At 48.9% G+C, this 18,486-nt stretch overlaps 2 protein-coding genes across 10 annotated transcripts in view; both read left to right on the top strand.

Moving 5' to 3' along the window:
- Positions 1 to 3,809: 3,809 nt before the first annotated feature.
- Positions 3,810 to 6,036, top strand: UTP3 (UTP3 small subunit processome component). The gene is made up of 2 exons (XM_054066416.1): positions 3,810 to 5,460; positions 6,019 to 6,036. The coding sequence occupies exon 1, from the start codon at positions 3,845 to 3,847 to the stop codon at positions 5,456 to 5,458; it is 1,614 nt and encodes a 537-aa protein (XP_053922391.1). The 5' UTR covers positions 3,810 to 3,844; the 3' UTR covers positions 5,459 to 5,460; positions 6,019 to 6,036.
- Positions 6,037 to 9,468: 3,432 nt separating this feature from the next.
- RUFY3 (RUN and FYVE domain containing 3) overlaps positions 9,469 to 18,486 on the top strand; it is a 46,108-nt gene continuing 37,090 nt past the window's right edge. For 4 of the 9 annotated variants that reach the window (XR_008449875.1, XM_054066406.1, XM_054066409.1 and 1 more), the window contains exon 1: positions 9,469 to 9,712. Coding sequence is in view for 8 of the 9 variants with exons in the window: in XM_054066406.1 (XP_053922381.1) it covers positions 9,496 to 9,712 (217 nt within the window). In the remaining variant the exon portion in view is untranslated. Of the gene's footprint in view, positions 9,713 to 12,649; positions 17,331 to 18,486 lie in introns of those variants that run through there. The other 5 variants (XM_054066408.1, XM_054066407.1, XM_054066410.1 and 2 more) reach the window with 5 other exon arrangements.

Raw genomic sequence — 18,486 nt, forward strand, 5'->3', positions numbered from 1 at the left:
AATCAGCACTCCGGGCTTAAATTCTGGCCTGACTCCCACCTGTACTGTGAGGCAGAGGATAGCGTAGGGATGACTGAGAGTTGGAAAAGAAACTGTTCCTCGTGGGAGCGGTGAGGCATTGGCACAGGTTGTCCAGGGAAGTTGTGGCTGCCCCATTCCTGGAGGTGTTCAAGGCCAGGTTGGATCGGGCTTGGGCAGCCTGATCCACTGGGAAGTGTCCCTGTAGGGGGTTGGATCTGAGTGGGCTTCGAGGTCCCTTCCAACGCAAACTGTTCTGTGACTGTAATTATACAAAATGGGAACCAGCCTTGTAGCCTCAGTCTCCTTTCCCTTGTCCTGTGCCTCTACTTGGCCCTGGATGTGCTGAAGCACTATTTTCTGTGTAAGAAGCTGGGCAGGTGCCTGGATGAGATGAGGCAAAATAGTTGTGTCTTTGTGTGCATCCTTGCTATGGTGGGTGAGGAGTAGGGGGGAAGAAAGCTGTCCAGGGCAAGGGTATCTTTGGGTGACACACCACTTACTGGCAGTCTGTCCTAGAGCTTGCTTTGCTCCTTGCTTATTCCTCAGGAACAGAGAAAACAGTGGATGAAAACAGGCCTGCAGGCATCGCTGACTGTTGTATTGGTAGTGGTGGTTCTGCTGATGCTGTTGTTCGGCTTGAGCAGTTTCTGGTAGCTGGGTAAATCACTTCATATTTGAGGTCATCTCTAGCTTCACCAGATGTAGATGATAGAAAGTTCTGAGGAAAGTTCAAGCATCTGTAGATGCTATTTCTTTCCTGCTTTTAGGAATTGACTTTGGGATGAGACACAACACATCAGTTCCATATAAATCCATGAGAGTCCAAGCGGAAGCTGGTCTGTTACTAAGGCTTGGAACTTAGAAAGGGCGGGTTTTAAAAAATGAGTGTACTATACTGCCGTTGGATGGAAGCCATCAGGGACACAGTGGAGGCCTGGGTTTCTGTAGGTCATGCTAGCAAAAGTTCCTGGAAATTTTAACCACACAGAAATTGGCCTGGGCTTTACCTGGTAGGATTAAGCAGCAAGATGAACTGCCTGATTGGCAGGAATGGCACTGTTTTAGTGACCAACAAGCATAAAGTGAGAATTTCCACCACGGTGGGGCTAACCAATGAAATGAATGCTATCTCCCATGTATCAAAATTAAGTTGGTAAGGAGGTTTGGGTGAGGTGGGAGCTGGTCTCTTCTCCCAAAGAACGAGTGGCAGGACAAGAGGAAATGTCCTCAAGTTGTGCCAGGGCAGGTTTAGATTGGATGTTAGGAAACGTGGCTGCCCAGGGCAGCACAGGAGTCTCCATCCCTGGAGGGGTTCAAAAACCATGTAGAGGTGGGTTTTTTTAGCAGGCACAGTGGGGTTGAGCTGATGTTTGGGCTGGATGAGCTTTTAAAACTTTAATGTTTCTATGGTTCTATAATTACATTAAGTTGGTTTTGTTGCTCTTTCCGATATAGGCCTATATCCAGCAGAGGTGATAACTGAAAATTGGCACGGACAGACTTGGAAAAGGTATCTTCATGTGCAGCAGAACACCTGATTGGTGCAAAAGCAGATATGGAAAATTTTGACCCAGAGGTGAGTACGTGGAGAAGTTGAGCATATCTGAGAAAAGACTCATAACCGAGACTCGTCTGCCATCAGCTCTACCAGAATCCAAATCAATCACCAAAAAGTGAGTGAAGTGGTACAGCCCCTCTGTTTCATTTAACTGTACTATTTGCTTGCCGGGTTTTTTTTCTCAAGAAGGTGGACAGTATATTTATAAATAAACTTGCACCTGCTCTGCGGTAAGAAAAAACACCTGCATTTGTTCTACGCAGAACTCATCTGGCTGCTTAATTTATCAGGCTCTGGGTTTCTGAGTGTGGACTAAATGAATTACTGTGCCTCCCTCTGCTCGTGGCACGTCTCTCTGCATTTCTTAAAAACAGGCCGCTTCCATCAGCTCCGTATTAATCCAATTTTCCCTTCGGAAAGGTGGGAGGCCAGGCTGGGTGCTCTGTGATGGATGGCAGACAAACAAGCAAAAAAAACAAGATGAGAAGGGGAATGTGAACGGACAGAGATTGCCTTAAACCCCCTGAGGAGGAGTCCCCAGATGCTGAAAATCAGAATTACTCCTTCCCTCATCCTGGGCACATTTGTATCTTGGTGGAAAAAGTCTGATTCAAGGAGCACAGGGGATGGTGAAGCCTGCCTTCACCTTGCAGCCTGAAGGCTGATCTACAGCTGCTCAGCAGAGGCTTGGCTTCTGCCATGAGATCCCTATATCCCTGTAAAGACAAAATTTGGTGAAGGGAAGGACTCGGCACAGTCCATATATACCCCAGATGTGCTCAGGGAGGTCTTCAAATACTTCTTTTTCTCTGTGAAACTTTGGTCTAGTTGTAGGGAACTGAGTAATGAGAAGTTTCGGTTTACGAGAGGACAGATGTCAGTTGCGTTTTTTATCTTGCCTTTTTTATTTCTCTTGGTAAGTGGCACTATCACTGCTGGTACCTGCCACGACTGAGGAAATAAATCCTTGCCTAGTGGCTGCCCACATGCTGCAGCTCCTCACGGGTCTGTAATACTCTCTTAGAAAGCAGATAGTAGAAGAAACTCAACCATACTTCAGACCTGGAGGGATTTCACCTATAAATCAGATGCTTAACTGAAAGGAATCAACTTTGAACTTGAGCTGTCCTGAAGGTATCTTTGTGGGGTATTTGCGAAGCACACAGACCTCTGCCAGCAGCTGTTAGGTTGGTGCAAAAATACTTGCTGGTTTTACCTATCAAATTTAAAGTGGTTTACCTCAGCTTAGAATAAAGTTCACTCATCAAAATAAGAGCCGTTAGAATCCATACAGTTTTGCTAACAAGAAACAAGTCTGTTTATTCCAGTAAGCACAGAATCCTGGTGTCCTGGAATTGAAGAATGCTTTGACAGTGTTTTGGTTGTTTGTGGCAAACCTCTTGCAGGCAGTTGTTGAAATGCTGGAAAATGTGGTAATCAGTGTGAGGTGGCTCTGGGGAGTGAGGAGTGTTTTGGCCTTTTCTCCCAAATAACAAGCAATAAAACAAGAGGAAATGGCCTCAAGTTGTACCAGGGGAGGTTTAGATTGCATGTTAGGAAATGGACCTTTACAGAAAGGGCTCTCCAGCACTGGCAGAGGCTGCCCAGTGAAGTGGTGAACTCTCTATTCCTTGAGGGGTTTAAAAGCTGTGCAGATGTGGTGTTTAGGGCTATGGTTCAGTGGTGGGCCTGGCAGTGTTGGGTTTATTGTTGGACTATATCATCTTAAAGGTCTTTTCCAACCTGAACAACCCTGTGGAGCTATGATTCTGTGATTCCATGACCCTCTTGAAGGATAAGTGGAGCTACTGCTGAGCTGTGCATTCGCTGTCGGTCCCCTGGTCAATGCTTGGTTGGTATCTCTGGCGGTTTCTGCTGGTTTATGTCCCCTACTGAAATCAACAGAATCGCTTGAATGTTTCTTCTTCCTCGTTTGACAGCTAATAGAAAAGAATAAGCAGTGAAAACAAACCCGCTGGCATTAGTAATTAGAGTGGATTTCATGCTTTACCATGGGCGAGAAGCCGTGTCTGCCCCATCCCCGGAGGGGCTCCGGGCCGGGCTGGACGGCGCTCGGAGCCCCGGAGCCGGTGGGAGGTGTCCCTGCCCGTGGCAGGGCGGGTGGGGCGCGGGGGCCCTTCCGACCCACGCACCCGGCACACAGCCGCCCCCGCCCGAGCAGGCGGTGAACGGCGGCGCGCCCTGAGGAAGCGGAAGCGGCGCAGGGCGGAAGCGGAAGCGCAGCGGCAGATCCGGAGCGCGGCCATGAGGACCCGGCGCGGCACTGTCCTGCGGCCGCCCCCGGCCCCGAGCCACCGCGGCCATGGGCGGGACGAGGCGCCCGAGCGGGACCTGGACCTGGACCCGGAGCAGGAGCAGGACGAGGAGGAGGCGCAGGAGGAGGCGCAGTTCCGGGCGGTGATGGCGGCCCTGGAGAGCGGGGACGAGGCTGGGGACAGCGAGGAGGAGGATGAAGAGGAGGTGCTGGGGCTGCAGCTGCCCCAGGAGGACAGCGAGGAGGAGGAGGATGGGGACGGTGAGGAAGAAGAAGACGAGGAGGAGGAGGCACAGGGGTTGGATCTTTTCCTGGACCACAGTGCAGAGGAGGTTGGAGAAGACGAGGAGGAGGAGGATGGAGAAGACGAGGAGGATGGATATGACCAGGAGGAGGACGGAGTTGAGGATGGAGATGATGTTGAAGATGAAGATGGAGATCTGTCCATGGAAAGCGACTTGGAGGAACGCCGTGACGATACCAAGCTCCCCAATGAGTTCTCCTGGGGCCAACGTAAGCAGCTCTACTACGACACAGACTACGGGAGCGATGCCCAGGCCAAAGGCAAGTGCAACCAACAAGAAGTCGATGCTGAGGAGGAGGAAGAGGAGCAGGAGGCTCAGGTCATCCAGAGGCGGTTAGTGCAGGACTTGGGGGAAGATGATTACGGGCTGGATGTGATCCAGGGCTACCTGACTGAGCAGCAGAAAACCCACGATAGCAAGGGACAAAAGATTGACAAGGATTTACAGGTCCTCTCCAAGAAGGAGCAGCTGAAGCTGCTGAAACAGGAGTCCCCTGAAATCCTGCAGCTGATTGAGGACTTTGAGGTCAAGTTAATGGAGCTCAAAGATGAACTGCATCCCCTGCTGCAGATGGTCAAAAATGGCACAATCCCACAGGGGAAGGGCAGCCGCTATCTGCAAACCAAGTATCATCTCTACTTGAATTACTGTGCCAATATCAGTTTCTATTTGGTGTTGAAGTCCAAGAGGATGCCGGTTCACAGCCACCCTGTTATCGAACGGCTGGTTGCTTATAGGAGTATAATCAACGACCTTGCTGTTATAGATCAAAAGTTATCCCCCCAGGTTCGTATGCTTCTGAAAAACTACTATGATAAAAAGGAAAATAAATTACGGAAGGAGAAGAAATTTGCAGTGTTTCTCCCACTGGACGTTAGGAAAAACAAATCAAAACGCACTCCTGGGCTTGCTAATGCCCAGGCTAGTGCTGATGAACAATCAGAGGCGTCAGACCTGGATGAAGAGGCTGCTCTAAAATACTATAAGATGATGGAGGAGAAGCTGAAACTCAAGAGAAAAAGACTTGAAGACAAAGAAGAAGAAGAAGAAGCAGTGTTAGAAGGAGAGGATCCAAACAAAAAGAGAGGTGTGACCTATCAGATGATCAAGAACAAAGGCCTCACACCTAAAAGGAAGAAGATTGATCGCAACCCCAGGGTCAAGCATCGGGAGAAGTTTCGGCGCGCCAAGATTCGCCGCAAGGGCCAGGTCCGTGAGGTTCGGAGGGAATTGGAGAGATATGCCGGGGAGCTGTCTGGCATCCGCGCTGGAGTTAAGAAGAGCCGGAAGCTTCAGTGATGGTGATTTTTCTCAGTTTCTGAGAGCTACTGGGAGCACTACTGGATCCAATAAAAGTTTTATAAAAGATAGTGTGGTTTTTATCCTTAAAAAAAAAAAAGGGAATGGGGTGGGGGAGTGGTGTTTGGTTTTGTTCAGAGGATGCTTTTCAGAAGGGGCCATCGCTGAAAGCAGTACAGGGCCTTTTTCTCTCCCAGCCTGTGCGCGCTGAAGTGTTTTCCTCTCTTGCGATGCTGTTGTCGTTCCGTACTTATAAATACCAGCTTTGGGAAAAAGCAGGGGATGTGTGGGACTGGTGGTGAGTTAGGGGTGGGAGAGAGGGACCTACAAGGGCGAGCGAGGATGAGGCTTTGCAGCTGTCACTGCCTTCACCTCTTTTTTTACTCTTGTATCTATCCTTTTTCTGTGTGGAGCTGCAGGATGAGATAGGTGTGGTTATGGAATTTTCTCTAGTTCTCATTAAGAACTAGCTGCTCTTAGGCTCACTTATATCTTTTAAATTTTGTAAACAAGCAGAGAGCCATGACTTAAATCCCATGTGTTTCCCTTTCTGAATTCAGTGAGAAGGAAAGCAAGGACTTCTCTGGATTTCGTAATTATATATGTGATAAATACATTCGCTTCATTTATGATAAATACCTGTTGGAGTTTTAATGTAGCACTGATGCAGGACAAACAGGTAAGACCCAACATTGTCCTCAGTTTGAAGGTAAGCTTGAAAATGTTTAGGTTACTTTCATGTCTTCTGGTGCAAAAGCACATTAACCCCATGCTGTAGTTGTTGCTGGGAGCTGCCCGAGTGGCCAGTTCCAGTCCAGGTTGACAAGGATGAGGGACTGTGTCTGGTTTCATTCACAAAGGCTGTCTCAGGTAAGAGCTGCACTTACCTCTGGGGAGCTCATGCCTCGGTTTGTGTACTGGTAGCATCTGAACGGCACTGCTGTCTGTTTCCTGTGTGAAATCACATGAAAGGAATAATTGTCTTGTCAATAGATGCTACTTCATGCTATGTAAGCACATACTAGTAGTATCTAAGCAGTTAGTTTTAGGGTTTGTTTTGTTTTGTGCAATAGTCTTGGGGGAAGCCTAAACAGGAGTGCGCATTTGGAGCCTGTGACAGGCTGGATGCTGTTACTCAAACGTGGGTGTTCTGCTCGGCTTCTGCCAGTGAAATGTGTTTCTATAGGTGTCGATGTGAACCTCTATTCTCCAGACCTATTCCTGCCAGGAATGTGCTGTGAATGCTGCCTGTGGAGTGTTTTGTTAGTGTTCAAAGCTGGTTGTTACAGAGAGAAGTAGAAAAACAATCAACTTTCGCTGGACAGGTGGGAACAGAAGTGAGGAGACTTCCTGTAGTCCTTACCTGTCCCAGACCCATGAGATGAAGAGCTGTGCATGGCGATTTCGCAGGGGATTCTGGCACAGTAGGCAGATGTATGGGACAAAACACTGGAAAGGCAAGTTCTGCCGATATTAATGCCCTGCATTTGTTTGCCCCCTGCTGTTCACAGGTTAAACAGCTGTTAGACGTTGCATCTTCGTAATGACAAAAATGCTATGCAGCACTGGGAATTGATTTCCTACCTGAAACTGCCTGGGAGATTTTTGCTTGCCTGCAGAGCCATGGCATTTTCCATGGCAAGGGCCAGCAAAGCTTTGATGGCAGCAGAGAAGGAAAACACAATGTTTCAGGTCAGTGATGGGACTTCCAGCCTGTGCCAGTAGCAGGGGTCTGTGTGCGAAGAGGAAAGGTCGCAGGGAAGTGCAGCAGGAAGGATTAATTCCTCACTTGAAGTGGCTGAGGCCGTGTCTATGCATTTCATGTGGCAAAATCCCTGCCGACAGGAGGAAAGGTGTTGAGATCAACAGAACCTCCTGGGACAGAGCAATTAATGTAGCAAAAGGGTGCCAGCACTTTCATTTGATGCCAAAAGCTGGGCGGCATTTGGAACACGAGGGCTCCTGGCAGCAACTGTTTTAAGACAAAAATTGCAGTCTGGAGCCCCTCTTTTCCAGGGAAACTGGGGCCAGCTCATATCCTTGGGCCAAGGAGTGTACCAAACCCCGGGCCTGATTCTTTGAGCAGATCACAGAGGCAAAAGGGAGGCTTGCTCGAAGAGGCTACTGAACATCTCCTGGCCTCAGCTGAGATGTGTCATCTGTCACCTGTGGGAGCAGAGGTGTCCTTCACTTGTGCTTACTCACCCTCCCTCACTGTGTGTGTGGCCGCTTGCTCTTCCCAGTGAGAAATGCTTGGCTTTCCATGGGTCCCTGCCTTACCAGGGAAGGAACTAGAGCTGTTCCCAAACCCACACCTGGGACCATGATGGAGGAGCCTCCAGTAACACTAAGCTTCGCTCCTGAAACTTTGCAAAGAAGTTGGTAAAAGGTAATACAGTGCGAAAAATAGCAACTTAGGTGCTTTTTAGGGGAGGAATAGTATAGTGTAATAATAGGCATCGCATGGGATGGAGAAAAATTCCAGCAGAGATGCTAACTGATCTCATTCTTACAGCACCTGCTCATGTGTGCTTTGCACTGTGCAAAAATGGAGGGCTGGCTATCTTTGGCAGATCTGCATGCAAGCTGTGAGTATCCAAGGCAGCTTTGTGTTCCCTTGAAAAGCTTTAGGCAGCTGGCAAGCAAATTTCTGGCAACTTGCATCTGGGCAATAGATAAGGGTAATAATAAATTAGCATTGTTAGAGACACGCCACCTAGAAATGTTGGGCTGCAAGCAAGAGGGCCAGCAGTGTATCGGCAGGCCTGGGGCCGGCAGCGGGCACAGCACATCTCCTCAGACCTCTGTGCCAGTGCCTTTTAATGAAGATTAAACACAGCATTTTCTTCAGTTGGTTAGTTCGGAGATTGGACAAAGTTATAAATAGTTCTTTCCCGCATGGCTTTATGTATGAGTGATCATGGGATGGCTGGGATGATTAATGCCATGGGAGATGACACACTGTAATATTGCTCCAAGAAATACTTCTTAGGGGGGTGTTCCATGCTGAAGGGATATCTGTCATGGTAAATAGGTTTTGAAGATCCCAGTGAGAATGGGCACATGTGAAACAATGAAAAGACCACAGATGATGGTCAGGAAAATAAATAAGAATCGGAGCAAGGTCACAATTAACACTGGTTTTGGTTTTTTTTTCCTTTTTCCAGTCATGTTCCTGGAGAAGGCATGTACACTTCGAAGCGATGTGCCTCAGCCAAGGGATGCACCTCATCCTCGCCAGGCTCTTGCTCTGCAGCTGCCGGCTGCCCTGCTCAGAGAGGACTGGTGGTGGGGTCTGGTCCAGCAGCACCTAACATGGATTAGGGTGGATACATTTGGCACAGCTACGCCTCTCCTGAACCCTCCTGCGTAGCTGTGGAGATAGCTGTCCTCCTGCATCCTTTCCGCTTGCTTGGAGCATGGTAATACTGGGGTTAGTCCTGAGCACACTTCACATGTAACTGGAAAGGTGGGGAGGGGCTCTTGATCAGGGAGGGCAGGGAGAGGATGAGGGGAATGGTCCTCAGCTGAAAGAGGGGAGATAGAGATGAGATCTCAGGCAGAAATGCTTTGCTGTGAGGGTGGGGAGGCCCTGGCCCAGGGTGCCCAGAGCAGTGGTGGCTGCCCCATCCCTGGAGGGGTTCCAGGCCAGGTTGGATGGGGCTCGGAGCCCCTGATCCGGTGGGAGGGGTCCCTGCCCATGGCAGGGGGTGGGACTGGGTGGGCTTTGGGGTCCAAACCATTCTATGGTTGTATGGAAAAGAAAAAGGGTTGAAAGGGTATGGAAAAAGGGGTTCAAGGGTATGGAAAAAGAAAAAGGGGCGTTTAAGGGTATGAGGCCGGGAGAATCCCAGACCCTCTGGCAGAGGGGTGGCCACAAGGTCCTCCCACGCGGCCCGTGGCGCGGGGATGGGCTTTTCCCGGCTCCGTGCCGCGGCGGAGCTCCCGGCGAGGGCGGAGGGGGGATCCGAGGGGAAGGGGCCGGGGCGGAGGGAGGAAGGAGGCGGGGACAGCCGCTCCCTGCTTCCCGGGCGGCGATGGCGGAGGCGGAGCGGCAGCCGCTGCCCGAAAGTTCCCGGGACGGGGCCGGCATGGAGCAGCGCGCCGAGGAGGAGGAGGAGGAGGAGCGCCCTGCCTCGCCGCCGTTCTTCCTGCTCTACCCCGGGCATGGAGCCGCCGCCCCGCCCGGCGCCTGGAGCCCCGCGGCGCCCGTGCTGGTGCTGAGCTGCCCGCGGCCCCAGGGCAGCGGCGGCCGTGAGTGGGGCCGGGGCGAGCGGGGGCTGCTCGGCCTGGGGGGGAGGAGGCTCCGGGAGACCTTCCAGCGCTGAGAGGGGCTCCGGAGCAGGGAGGGCGGGGATGGGATGAGGGGAACGGTTTGAAGCTGAAAGAGGGGAGACTGAGATGGGATCTCAGGTAGAAATGTTTTGCTGTGAGGGTGGGGAGACCCTGGCCCAGGTTGCCCAGAGCAGCCGTGGCTGCCCCATCCCTGGAGGGGTTCCAGGCCAGGTTGGATGGGGCTTGGAGCCCCTGAGCCAGTGGGAGGTGTCCCTGACCATGGCAGGGGTGGCACTGGGTGGGCTTAGAGATCCAAACCGTTCTATGATTCTATGGGGAAAAAAAAAAAAAAGTGGTAAGGGCGTGGAAAAAGGAAAAGGGTTTAATAGAGTGGGAAAAGCAAGGAGTTTAAGGGTATGGTTCCAGGCCAGGTTGGATGGGGCTTGGAGCCCCTGATCCAGTGGGAGGTGTCCCTGCCCATGGCAGGAGGTGGGACTGGATGGGCTTTGAGTTGCCTTCCAACCTGAACCATTCCACGATTGAAACCACCCCTGGCCTGGCTGGGCTCTGCGTGTCGGGGCTGCTCCTTGGGCAGTGTATGGTGACCCGGCCAGAGAGAGGACAGCAAGCACCGTTTGTGATGGAAACTTCTCTCTTTTTTTGGGTCGTTTCATTTGTAGAGGGTTTGTGCCACTCTTTGAAACCAGTCCTTGGCTTGGGAGTAGGTTAGGGGTGGAAGGTACCTGCTTGGGCTTCCTTGGAGTGCCAATGTGAGGACAAGCTTTGGGTGTTATTTGGCAGGGCTGAATCGCATTGCTCTGTGGGTGCTTGCGTGGGGCATGTTGGGCGGAAAATGTCTCTCTGCTCTATAATGCCCTTTGTTATGTTCAACTGGGGTACTATGAAGGAGTTCCTGCCTATGGTTTACAATCAAAAACTATCTGTGTGGGTGCATATGGAAGAGATCTTCCCTTTTCCATCCATTCATCTTGAAATAGCCAGTAGCCTTGGCTTCTGGGCTCGGGCAAGGGGGTGAGGGACAGAGCTTTTGGCCTTTGTTTTGCCGCCTCCTGCCTACATCCCAGGTGGGACTCTGGTTTCCTGATTATTGTAGGGTGGGTATCTTTCTTTTCTCCCTCCCTCTCCTTTCAAAGCAGGTGTACTTTATTAAGCCATTACTCAGCAGAGCTGCAAGCAGTGAAGTAAGAAGCCAATTTCTGTAATGCCCAGAGCAGCTGAGATGCCCTGACTTTGTTTTGAGCTATATAAAGGGCTCTCTCTGACTGTGAACTTCTGTCTGCAGTCCAGAACTCCCTCTGCAATGAGTTGCTGTTTAAACTGAAACATCACTGTTAAAAACCTTCCTTTTTACCTTGTTTTTTTTTCTCTCATCAAGAAATCTTTACCCACTATAGTCCTGTGCTGTGTGTGCAAGGGACTGAGCCTTTTCTGTTGGAAAAGAAGACTTTTAAGAAGAATGTTTAATCTTGGCCATCGTGCTTTTGCTGTTCAGACTTTGTCATGAGAAGCCTTGTGTGCAGGTGTGCCCAAACAGAGGCGACGATATGGGTGTGTTTGTGCTTAAGGAGTTAGTGTATAATTTCCTTGGATGAGCACTGTTTCACCCCACATTAGCCTCACTCTGCACTGGCTGTTCATGTCACCTTTGTGAAAAAGCCTTATGGAATGTGTATTACAGTTCCTCGTTGGTTTTGAAGCCTGTGCAGTATCGTATGTCAAAGCCTGCTCAGTAACCGCAGCAGTGATAGCGGTGTCTGAGGGAACAGGAATCCATCTGCTCGCATGGTGACTTGGACTCTTCCTCTTGGGGCATACTCTGTAGATCAATTTTTTTCATGGTTTATTTGGGTTTGAGTTTTTTTTCTGATTGCATATCTGAAATAGCAGCTTTCGTGTATTCACCATGGAGCGGCAGTAGCAGTGGGTTCCGCTGCAAAGTTTTGCTTGCCATGAAAGCAGTGGGTAGTGCTTTGCGCCGGTAGAGAAAGTATGCTGTGCGTTTAACTGCTGAGCTCAGTCCTCCTACCTGTAGAGTAGGGAGCCTTGCAGGTGCTGTCTGTTTGCATCTCCTCTAAGCAGCGTTTACTGTGTGCAGTGCTGAGGTGTGGCAGTGTTAATTGTGGTCTGAATTCTAAAGATGTCACATCTGGGGTGGTGTTACTGGGGAGAACCCTCACTGGCTGGTGGGACCCTGTTTCACAGGCTTTTCTCAACTCTCCTGAATTCATCTTGTGGTAATGTACAGCCGCTTGGCATAAACTGTTCTTGCTCTGCAACAGTACTCGAGGTAATCCTTCATGCCTGCTTCCCGTCGTTCTTCAGCACTGCAGTTATATTTAGAGTTCAGATAAACTGAGGAGTGTGAAGGAAGCTATTTTTGTGTCTCGTGCGTGTATTAAAAACAGGCGATTATACTCGATGAATACTAATGCTCTGTGGTAGCTGTAAACCGAGAGCAGCAGTTTCAGTGATGGGTGTTCACTGCCAGAGCATGAGCTCTGCCCTGCGGTGCCTGAAGGTCCTTTCCACAAGTAATCATCAAATAAGTAGTGTGTATTGTCTTTATGTGTTCTTGTGAACATGGTGACCGATACACTGAAAAACAGTATTTCAGAATATTTTGGAGGTTTCTTTGAAGTTGGTTTTTTTGGGTTTTTTGGTTTTGTTTTTTTTTTTGTTATAATGCAGTATTAATCTGTTCTCCCTCTCTGTCTCGGTCTTGCCACAGGATTGAAGGTGCTGTACAGCTCTTTAATGTTATATTTGAAAATCTGGAAAGTGCGTTAGTTGTTTGTGAGCTGATTAGAGCTGTGGAAGTCAGTGCCGGGGTTCTTGGTGCCCAGGGAAGGCTTGGTGCCTGTGTTACAGGGACACTGGTGCCAGCCCTGCAGTGGGAAACATGGGTAAAGAATATCTGACTGAAATCATAAGAAAGCATCTCTATTCCAACTTTTTTTTCTCTACACATTTTCTCTCAGACATGTGTTTTTCCCCTCCAATGATCTTTCTCCATCTTACCGCAATTTTCTTATTTACAAGGTAGGAGAGATGATACGGTTCTAGGCATGAGGTGGAGGTGGGAGCTGCTGAGGGAAGGAGATGGCAAAAGAGTTTCATGCCAGTAGCACCTGCAGTTTTGATGCAGATGGTTCTGGACAGAAAGAAGGAACAAGATGATTTGCTTAAAGATGCTGAGCTGAAGCAAAACCTTTAGAATGCTTTTTAAATACAGTAAAGGCAGCTTGATTATGCTGTCTTAAAAAAAACCAAAAACAACAAACCCTGAAACAAAAAACCCCAAACCATTCCCTGCTATCACTGAAACCCACTAGATATCCTGATACTATAGTAGGCTTTTCCTTCCCCTTTTTTACTTGTACCCTCAGTTATGGGAACTACTTCCATCCTTGCCGAAGATCTCTGTATTTTACAGTAGGTAGTCAAAACCCAGTTTGTCGTTTGTGCCATGAATTAAGAAATAGTGTAACTGGTTTTTGAGTTATTAAGCTTCCTTTAGCCCGCTCACAGTTTTAGCTTGCAAAGTTCCAGGTGTCCCTGTTATTTGAGATTCCTTTATTTCCTCAGAATGTGTATCCTACTTGCATGGCGTTCCCTCTGGCATTGTCGTCCTTCTCAGACACTTGGAGCAGCTGTGTTAGATGCACTGCTGCCACCGGACAGTTCCCTTTGGCAGCGGTTCCTGTTCCCAGTGTCGGTGGCTTTTTCATGGTTCTGTGGTCTCCTGCGATTTTAAATAACCAGAAGCGGCGCAGCCATGTGAAGCGATAACCTCATCTGCCAGCATTGCCATGTTGCTGCGTGGCTGCTCCAGTCTCTGCACAGTGGTTGGGGAAAGTTTCCTGCTAATGACTGAACGCTGAAAGTACGACTTATCCCAGAGATGCCCTGTGGAGCCCAGAAGATAGTTGGGGAATTTGATTTATGGCTTAGATAATTACAGTTTGTGCAGCTTTTGAAACCAAGAGTACTTGCCAGCACAGCTAAGCTTTCAAATACTGGTAGCTGATGGAGTGCTTAAATTCAGTTCTTGAGTTTCCAACACTGTCAATGTCGGATTCTTTCATCTTGAAATGTATTTACAAAACCCTGCCTTGTTCTGTAGTGCAGCCAAAGCCTCTCTCCACTTTTTCCAGTGTGGCTAACACAGGTTTTGTTGGACCAGTTGAGGCTGCCTGACTCGTTTGGAATTGAGAAAGTGATTCTTCATTAACAACCTCCTCTTTGTTTATGCCTAGGCTCGGTATTGTTTTGTCCTTTGACAACTCACTACATGCTGATGGGGCTTTATCCCTTGGCCTTGAGTTTTGTGGTAGCTTTATCAGCGGCTTTATGAAAATACAAATATTTGGTACCTTTCTTTTGTTTCTTTATCAGGTGCTGTGCTGCTTTATAGCTTAAAGGCACAGGATGGGGGTAGGGAAAAGTTTGTGCTGTGTCTGCAGGTGGTGATGAAGGGCTCGCAGGTCAGCAAGTCACAGGAAAGCTTCTGTTTGGGATGAGTTGCGTTGGGCTTGTCTTTTCCGAGTAGAGTTTTTACTTCCCCTGGTACCGTAGCTGATTGACGGACATTACCCATTTGTTACGGTTCTGCTGCTTGCCTTAGCTTACCCTGGAGGCTGCATTGGGAAGGGAAGTCCTCTGGTTTTACGCTGTAGGTGTGAATTTCACTGTGCACTGGAGCCCGGGGATTACAGCTGGCTCTGGACCGCTGGCGAGTTCGTAGGTATGCAAATACCCATGTCAGAACTCTGCCAGAAAAAACAAATCGGCTCGATGAACAAGTTCTGAACTTGTCCTTAAAAAAAAATCAAATAAAACTCAGAGTTCTGAGTGTATAATTTGTCATGACTTGTCAAAGGTACAGGTGTATCATCTAAATTGTATAATTTTGTGTCTTGGAGTAAAGGTACTGTTTTACAGAGGTGAAGTAGCTCAGTTTCTTTTAAGGTGGCAATTGTTCAAAATCTGTGAGTGGTTGATTGGGTCTAAAGCTTTGTTTTGAGCAAAACATGCTGATAAACTGAAATTAATCATAGCTGGAAAACATTTTTCAAGTACTTTAAATGTCCCTATGGAGTATTTGCAGCTGGAACAGGAGTCTGAGAATACAGTTGAGCTGGAAGGGGCATTCTGGTTTCTCTTAGTTGTTCATGTTAAGAAGAAGGACATGGCGTAGAAGAAAACCAGTTGAAGGGCTGCACCTAATGCTGCTTGTGTAACAGCTCGATTCCGAAACAAAAGATTAAACTGTCTGATAACTGGATGTGTGGGATAATCGCTTGTGCAATAACTTATGGTGCTTGGTTGATTCCAAAGGGTTTATTGTGACTCTTGGTTGGTTGTTAGACCCTTTCAAAAGGCTGGCAACGTTGATGTCATGGCTGTTCTCCTGCAGCTGCTTTGGAGTGGCACAATGGAATGCTAAGCCTACGGGCTGTCCTTGTGGAAAGGAGGGATGAACATCATGGGAGTGATAAGGCTGTCAGCACAGTTTATAAACCCCCTTCTTTCCTAGGGGGAAGGAACAACAATAACTGCTGTCATTTGTGAAACGGTTCTCCCTTGCATCTCTGTGGTAACAGGCTGCCTGGCAGTTTGGTTTTATCTGATGGGGGAAAGAGGTGCTGAGTCAAAACGTTGTGCACCAAGTAGGAAGTTCTCACTGAAAGCGACTGCTTCCTCTGCTCACTTGGAAATAGCAGCTCCTAACCTCCCCTTTTTTTTTTTTCCAAGTTTTATGAGTTTTTTTCCACAATGGGGGTGTTTCTCACAGAGCTTTTTTATGCATTGGCACACTGAATTCTGTATCAAGCAGTCGGTGTTTGTGTTTCACTAAGAAATAGACAGAAGTCCGTTTGAGTATTTCTTTAGGGAAGAGAAAGCATGAAGAACAATTACGGTCCCATGCAGGATTCATTCATTTTTTCCTGTCAGTACACTTTTTGGGTGAACAATCAGCCTTCTCTGAATCCATGTGGTGGTGGGGATTTTGGATAGATGCTACCCATCGGCTCTCCACAAAGCTGCTGGAGCCACCCAGACTCAAATAAGACAGGCTGATTCACTGTTGCCTTGTGTTGCAGTTGAAGCAGTGGTGCCATCGTGTCCTGTGCCCTGGGGAAGTAGTGACCTTGGAAGTCAGAAGGTTGTCTGACCTGGGATCTCCTCTCCCTGGAGAGATATGGGGACATGGGAAGTGACAGGGCCACACCGTGCTGTCTCCTTGTTCTTGGGGACTGAAAGCCTGTTTCTCTGCCTGCTTAGAGGTAAATTCTGCTGCATTGGCCTCGCCTGAGCAGGAGCAACTTTCACATGAGGTTTTTGAAGTGTAAGATGCAGTCACATAGCTGTACGTGTTGATAGTGGTGTCTCTCATTGTTCTTCCATGTGAAAAGAGCTTAATCCTTGATCACCAAAATGCTTGGAGCCAGGCCTTTTTTCCTCACTGTTTCCCTGGGTGGATAAACCCATCCTAGCATGGTGTGGGGAAATCTTAGCTCAAAGTGACCCTTTGGGAAGGTTACCCAGCGAATAAACCCAACTGTGACTTGCACCCCTGCTATGAAAACAAAGGTTCTGGTTTAATTCCTGCAGTGACACTCAGGCATGTGAAAGGAATACAAATGTGCCTTTGTGTGCTTCGCGCTCTGTGCGCCTTTGTAGTACGAGGTGGCGGACGAGGAGCCTGCCTGGCGCGTTGTGCCTGCTTGCGGAGCCTGAGGAGAAGGTGCTGCGGATGATGAGAGCCTAATTGCCATCCCTGCATCAGCAGCGTCTGGGCAGCATCCTGGGAATTGCCAGCCCTGCACTCGGAGCGGCTGATCACATGAGCCTGGATGTTGGGTTCAGTTCATTAGTCAGCCATTTTGGTCACCACCCTGCCTACTGCGCACAGCCAATCCTGCCGGCACCCGGCACTCGCTGCCCTGCCTCGCCTGCGGAGAGAGCGACTGCCACTTGGATTCCAGCAAACCTGGATCGCCGTCTCTTCAGGCTTCCTTTGTTTTGTCTTGGGTGATCATCAGGGGAAGCCATTCTTTTCCCTCCTTCTGCTTTTTTTTCTTTTTATATTTTTATTTTAACCTTTTTTTCCCCCTCATTACCTGTCTTTGATGCAGAAGCCAGGTTTTTTGTGGATTGGTAGCCTCTGGCATAGCTGAAGACGCCGACAGTCGGTGGAACCGAGGGAGGAAGAGGCGAGCGTGAAGGACCAGCATTTTTACCTTGCTTTATATATGAAAAGGCCAGAGCGGTCTGTGCGATCCTGAGCACATCTGTCCTTTAATAGCAAGGTATTTCTTATTTTCTTCTTCAGAAAGCTTTTCTTTTCCGTTCTTATTTTTCTCCCCCCGTTGTTGTTGTACCAGCTGAGTCATCATGTCTGCTCTGACGCCTCAAAGCGACATGCCAACCCCCACCACAGACAAGATCACTCAGGCTGCCATGGAGACCATCTATCTTTGCAAATTCCGAGTGTCGATGGATGGAGAATGGCTCTGCTTGCGTGAGCTGGACGACATCTCGCTGACACCCGACCCAGAGCCTACCCATGAAGGTACGGTCCGGTTCCCTGCCTCAGCAGCCCCGCAGCCATCACCTTGGTACGGTGCCGAGTTGGGAGGGGGTGTCTCTGGGATGAGAGGCTCTGGAGAACCTGGACACCATTTGAAATGTGAGAAAGCCAGACGGGTGCTTCAGATCATCTGTAGAATTTGCTGCGTCTTTTGTAACCCACCCCTTTAGGAGAGATGGATTTGCGCTCAGTTATTAAGATGTATCTGGAAAGATCAGGTTTGTGTGTCTCGGGGAGGAAGATAACCATGATATGTGCTCAGTGATCACGCTTAATCATGATTTTACTCTTAAAAAAGAGCTCACAGCTCTGATAGCTGTCAGCTGTTACAAATGGAGCGTGCTGGCAAAAGGCAGATGTGTGTCAGTGTGCGGTCAGCGGGTAGTTTTTGGAGAGCCCCAAGTGATGCCTACTGGAAGTGATTCCACCATCACAAGTCTTCTAGCTCGTGTCTGTTGAGCGTGCTGTTGTTTATAATGGCTTGGAAAGCCCAAAAAGCAGGGGTTTAACCCATCTTGCTTTCTTTTAAAAGGATTTGTGGTGGTGCTGAAAAGAATTTCATACTAGGTCACTTAAAATGAGGATTGAAAGGTTTGTGAGTGCTAGAAACACAAAAGGACATCCGCACACATTGCTCTGCCAACAAAAAAAAGCAGGGAAGAAGGAGGATGAATTTCTGACAGAATTTTGGAGAGAAGCCAGAGTTCCTGTGGTCACCAACATGGTCGGGTTCTGAGTGCCCCTGGCTGGGTGCCAGGCATCTTGTTTTTACGGCGAGGGGTCTCTATCTTTTCACACCTGCCCTTTCCCAGTCGCTACTGAAGTGCAGTTCCACCAAGGAGTCTTGCCTGACCCGTTTGACGCTGCTTGTAACGTCTTCCTGCATTGCTGTCTTACTGGGTGAGGCAGCTTGAATTGTGGTGAGGATTTGAGCTTTAAAATTAATCCCCGGGTGATAATTTCATTCCTATTGAGAACTGCTTGCAGTGGTAGCAGCCCTTGGGTTTGAATTCGCTTTGCCAAATACCTCATCACACAGTGGGGTGCAGACAGAAGCCTCAAAAGCGGAGCCCAGCGCTGCCTCTGGAGGTGCCCTGGGATTTCGGAGCGGTGATGCAGGCTTGGGGAAGCAGAACCG

Source organism: Cuculus canorus, chromosome 4 (assembly GCF_017976375.1).
Source record: "Cuculus canorus isolate bCucCan1 chromosome 4, bCucCan1.pri, whole genome shotgun sequence".
NCBI classification, from domain to species: Eukaryota; Metazoa; Chordata; class Aves; order Cuculiformes; family Cuculidae; genus Cuculus; species Cuculus canorus.